Genomic DNA, 5,446 nt, shown 5'->3' on the forward strand with positions numbered 1-5,446 from the left:
TCAGCGTGCAGGGTTTTACCGAGACTTGAAGCTATAGTTGATTTCACCATCCAGTTTTATCTAAGGTGCTTTAACACCGCTCACAATGTCATCCCCACACACCTGAACAGCAAGTGCTTCTCACTGTGCACAGCCCCCAGGCAGCAGCTCCTCCAGGCTGTGCTGGAATTAGCGGCCACTTTGTTGGGGGACTAGCTCAGAAGCTCGGCACCATTGATTTGCATCAGTGCCTCTGGAAGGGCCTTTGCCTTCTCCTTAAAGATAATATCTAAACTGTGAAATTCATTAAATAGCCCCAGAAATGGATCAGGTTATTTAACACAACACCCCTAATGGCGCAATATCTCAGCTGTCCACACTGATAGTGAACATTGTCTTGGATAGTGTTATCAGCCCAGGACACCCGCTATGAATATTGATCCCGAGCTTGTTACAGCCATCACTTGCCATCAGGACAGGTCAGGGGTGGAACCCACCCAGCATCAAAGCAATTTAAAGACAGTACTCAGGCAGAATTTTAATGTTTGCACTGAGAACACAAATCAACTGGAAGCACAGAGGGAGGGTGGCCTGCTGGAAATATATTTATGATGGCGGGATTCCTGGGTATAAATACAGGCAGGAGCATGGTAACAGGATGCCGGCATCAGGAGTCGGAAACATTGCCAAGTTGCACCTAAAGGAGAGGCCTTGCTGCCTCTTTTACAAAGCAGGTGGCCAGGACACAGTGCCAAGGGTCTCCCCCTGAACCTCCAAGTTTAAGACTTTATTCTGTCCTTCTGATGAGAGGTTCCTCTTTAAGTCAGGTAAATCCAGGACATTTGCTCTCTCCCAGCGTTGATGGGGCAACGTTTTTGGAGATACATGGTGCTTCTCCTGTGTGTCTACTGCAGAGGCCAAGTGCTGACTGTGAGGCTGCACATGACCTTGGGCTGCGCTTAACACATGTTTCAGAAAGAAGGGAAAAAGAAAGGGAAAGAAAAAAAAAATGAGAAGAGGTCCTTGTCAAATAAGGAGTTGTTAAGGGTTCATAGCTTTGAAGAAGGCATTACGTGTTCTTGACTTTCCAATTTGTGGTTTCTCTCCTTTTTAGTTCCTTTCCTGTATGCAAAGGTCCCTGGGTGGCACAGTTGGCCCTTGGCTGCTAACCCAAAGGTGGGCAGCTCCCACCCATCCAGCAGTGCCACAGAAGAAAGCCCTGGAGGTTTGCTTCCACGAAGATCAGAGCTCAGCAAACCCTGTGGAGCCGTTCTGTAACACGTGGGGTTGCCAGGAGTCAGAACGGCCTGGACAGCAATGTGCTTTTTTCCTGTTCAAACACCTGTGGGCCTCAAAGGACAGAGGAGTCATGTAACTGAAAGGAATGTTTCTGAGGTCATTTCTAACGTGAAGTCAACATGACCTAGATTTGGGCTGCCATTGGCTGTCTTGGGCCTCCCTGCCTCTCTGGTTTGGTTTCGGGGTGCCTCTGGAATGCCCGCCTGCCACCCCATGTAAAAAGCCTCAAGTTATTTTGCAGAAAAACGATAAGAGGGACCAAGTGAAACCGCATATTCCACGCAGGAGCAAATTTAAGTAGATGCACTCCTAGCTCTACAGAAAAATCTAAGTACGAAAAGAAAAGGGAGATGAGAGAAAAGAAAAAGGAAGATAAAAAAAAAAAAAAGAAAAAAAGTCAGGCGAGGATGGGTATGAAGAGTTGAGGAAACAGAAAACAAAGTGCCCTGTCGTCCATAAAGGCCCTGTGATTCGGAATCCAGGATCCTAGAAGCCACTGTTAATTCCAGGGCAGTCCCTTTGCTGGGAGATGGTCCAGTGGCTTGGGCAGGGCACTTCCTGTCCTGGGCTTTAAAAGCGCAATCCATCTTCGCCCTAGGGCTGGGGCTGGTTTGAATCTCCGCAGGGCTTTAAAGTCGGCAGTGAATACTGTGGCCGCCTCTGGGAGGGACAGGGAGGTTTGAATGAGAAAAGCTACAAGGAGCTGGCCTCTCCCGCCTCCTCTTTCAGTGACAGATGGGATTAGCCCCAGGCTCTTTCATGCGAAGGCTTCTCCTCCTCTTCCTATTCCTTACCTGCTCAGACAATACTAATTGCCAAGCCACTGTTGGGAAGCCCCGTGGGGCAGGGAAGAAAGGGACTGCTCAATCAGAGGTGGTTCTGGGCGGAGGCCTGGGAGAGCCTCAGGAACTGCTGATGGAATAAATGCCTGGTGTTTAAGGATTGCAATAAGAAAGGCAAGGGTTGGGCTTGGCTTCTGGAAGCTACATCCACCATCAGTGCCTGCAGTTCCAGGGATGTGGTGGGGCTGATGAGGCCATTTCAACCGTCTGTCAGTTCTCTGGACTTAAACACAAACCAAACAAGCATCTTTTGACCTTTTTCTTTTCGGGGTTGGAGGGAGTTGTGGGGAACAAAGATGGTGCCTGATGCCCAAAGACCTCATTTCAATTGTAAATGCCTGAGTCTGTGAAGAAGGCCCGGAATGACACCAGGGTGTGCACGGTGTCACAGCAAGCCAGGGCAGCCACCTCCCCGATGTCACTCAGCTTTGAGCCTGCTGCCCCACCGAGGTGCCCAAAGCAATGGGGCACCCGTAGGACCTCAGGCACCTGCCCTCAACCTCTGCTGCTGTTTTGACCCAGCTTGGCTCCAGGACGGAAGGGAAGGCCTCTGGTCGCCGACAGGCTTTTTTCCCTCCAGTTCAGAGGCGGCAGGATGTAGTGAAAAGGGCATTGGTCTGGGAGAAGGCGATCTGGATTCAAATCCAGATGTCACCGAGTAACAGTGACCCCGAGGAAGTCATTTCTCTTCGACCCCCAATTTCCTCCTCTTTAAAGCAGGGCTAATAGCTATACGCAGGCCATGGGCACCTCACAGAGATGCTGATCCATGAGATTCTGTAAGCACGAGGGCATAACAAACCCACAACTGTGAGAACGCGGGCTGTCAATGCAGGTGGCTGGGCCTGAGACCATCACTTGCGTCGTGGTTCACTGGCGGGGCAGGAGGTGCGCTGAACATGGTCTTGGAGACGTGAGCATTCCTGGCTTCAATCACATCCCGAAACCAAAGGCGCTGCACCGAAGATGGGGCGCAAACCCCAGTCTGAGCAGTGCCAAGTGGAAGCCTCCGATTCTCCCTCTCACCTCGCTTACACCTCGAGTCCCCTCAGGTCGGGCGGAGGCGCGCGGAGCCGGCGGCGCTGTCCCCGCGGGCGCGCGCACAGGGGGCACCGAGCGCCCCCTCCGCTAGGTGACCGGTCCCCGCCTGGCGTCCGGCAGTCTTGGGGCGGCCGCGAGCCCGCCCTGCACGTGGCGGGGGCCTCGGGGGCGCAAGTGCCAATCGGAGCGCAGCCCCCAGCGGATCTCTCCGCCCCCTCCTGCCCCCTACCCCCCAGCTCCACTTGGCTACCCAGACCCTCCTCCCCGCCGGAGAGCTGCAGCCGAGCCCCAGCCGGACGGCGAGCCCGAGTGCGGGCTCCGGCCCGCGGGCGGCGGGCATGCTGGCCTGGCAGGATGGCGGGGCCAAGGCGGCTCCCTCTTCCCACAAGATCTCCTTCTCGGTCCTGGACATCCTGGATCCGCAGAAATTCACCCGCTCTGCCCTCCCGGCGGTGCGCCCCCCGCCGCGGGAAGCCAAGAAAAGTTTGGCGGAGGACGAAGCGGGAAAGGACGCCAGCCCCGAGGACCCGGCCCGGCACCGGGAGACCCCTGGTAAGAATGTAGGGGCCCCGGCCCCAGGATGCGCGCGGCGGGGGGTAGGGTGGCCAGAGACCCGGCGAGTAGCGCTGAGCAGCGGCTTCTGCAAAGAGGTAAGGAAGCCTGGGCGAAGCGCAACACGCAGCCTCGGCCCCAGAGCGGGATGGAGGCGGACAGAGGCTCCCAGGCCCCCGGGGCCGAGACAGCCACCAAGCCCCGGTCCTGCTTACCCGCCGAGCGGGCCAGGCCCACAGCTCAGAGTTCGCCGTGTGGGCATCCTGCCCAGGTTCATTGATTCACCGGGCGTGCAAGGCGCCCTCCACTTGCCTGGGCTTGGCTAGGAGCCGGGATAAGAAACACCTGTGAGGTAGACCGCAGCCGAACAGCATCCCCATTTCACGGCTGGGAGAGTCGGGGCCCGCCTGAGTCCTGTGCTCCGGACGTGGTGAGTAGCGAGCTCAAGATTCCTCACCTGGTGCCCAGTTCCAGCCACCGGCCGAGACTCAGCCGCCCCGCGCGCTCACTCGCCCGAGACCCAAACGTTGATTGGGGCTAGGGGCGGGGGAGGAATGATGGGAGGCTCTAGGTTCTTTCTCTTCGAAACTTTTTTTTTTACTTCCTCCTAATTCTGGCGGGTGCCTGGTGAGGGGTCCCGGGCAGTTTGTGGCTGAAAGGAAGACCTGAAGCTACCAGGACCCGTGAGGTTCCGCGAGGGGCGCCGAAGGTCAGGGTGCAGGCGCCCCCCGGGAGGCTGGATCCCGCGCGGTCCCCGCGCCCCTTCTCAAGGTGGGCGATGATTGTCTGGGGCCCCGGGGCGTCTCTGCAGCCGCACCTGGGCCGGGGGCTGCCGGCCTGTAATTGCTCCTCTCGCCATTCCGAGGGGTCTCGCTCTTCCCCTCCCAGCCGGTGATCGATAGTCTATTACTGGTGCCCGCATATCTCCTGCCCCGCAGCTTGCAGGCCCCGGCTTCAAACCCCCTTTCCCTGTCTGATCCTAATATTGTTCGATTAAAACTTACCTTTAATAGATGACATCTATCGATCCGTCTCCGCACAAATCTGAAACTCTATTAACACGGCAGGGCAGAGAAGATGGGAAGGGGGAATTGCGCTTTCAGGGGGGTACTTAATAACTTCTTTAATTGCTGGGAAGGCCAGACCCAAGTAAGCTTCTAGGGATTTTGGGAGACACGCCCCTAAACGCACTTGGTGTCTTAATGCACAATAACCCTACCCCTCCTAGTGGCCTAGTGCCTAAGGCATTTGACTGCTAACCAGAAAGCTGGCGGTTCAAACCTATCAGCTACTCCTTGGAAGGAAGATTGGGCCATCCACCTCCGTAGAGAGACCGCCTCAGAAACCCAAGGAGGGGTCGCTATGAATCGGATCCGACTCCAGGGCAATGAGTTTGGTTTTTTTGGTTTGACTAAGTGGCAGATGTGGAGACGGGGTATCGCACCCCTAAATCCCAATTCCGGGGAGGCGCTTTTGAGGACGCGCGGTAGGGGGAGGAGCGCGAAGTTGGGGGCTGAGAGGAGTGCAGCGCCCTCTGGGCAACACAGCAGGAGGCTGGGGCGCGGGTCTTTCTGGCTTCTAGTCACCGCCCTCTTTTCCTCTAGATGCCGCGGGTCGAGGCCCGGGCGCGGCGTCCCCGCTGGAGGGCTCGGAGGCGGAGGAAGCGGAGGACCCGGAGGACGCGGGGCGGCGCCAGCGGCGGGAGCGCGCGGCGCGCTCCCCCGAGGCCCGGG

At 56.9% G+C, this 5,446-nt stretch overlaps 1 protein-coding gene across 1 annotated transcript in view; it reads left to right on the top strand.

Annotated features, from left to right (window-relative positions):
* Positions 1 to 3,499: 3,499 nt before the first annotated feature.
* NKX1-2 (NK1 homeobox 2) overlaps positions 3,500 to 5,446 on the top strand; it is a 24,661-nt gene continuing 22,714 nt past the window's right edge. The window contains exons 1-2 of the mRNA XM_007936902.1: positions 3,500 to 3,713; positions 5,318 to 5,439. Of these exons, the coding sequence (XP_007935093.1) occupies positions 3,500 to 3,713; positions 5,318 to 5,439 (336 nt within the window). The remainder of the gene's footprint in view (positions 3,714 to 5,317; positions 5,440 to 5,446) is intronic.

The sequence above is a fragment of the Orycteropus afer genome, unplaced genomic scaffold (assembly GCF_000298275.1).
Source record: "Orycteropus afer afer isolate SDZICR_OR568_19922 unplaced genomic scaffold, OryAfe1.0 scaffold00038, whole genome shotgun sequence".
NCBI lineage: Eukaryota > Metazoa > Chordata > Mammalia > Tubulidentata > Orycteropodidae > Orycteropus > Orycteropus afer.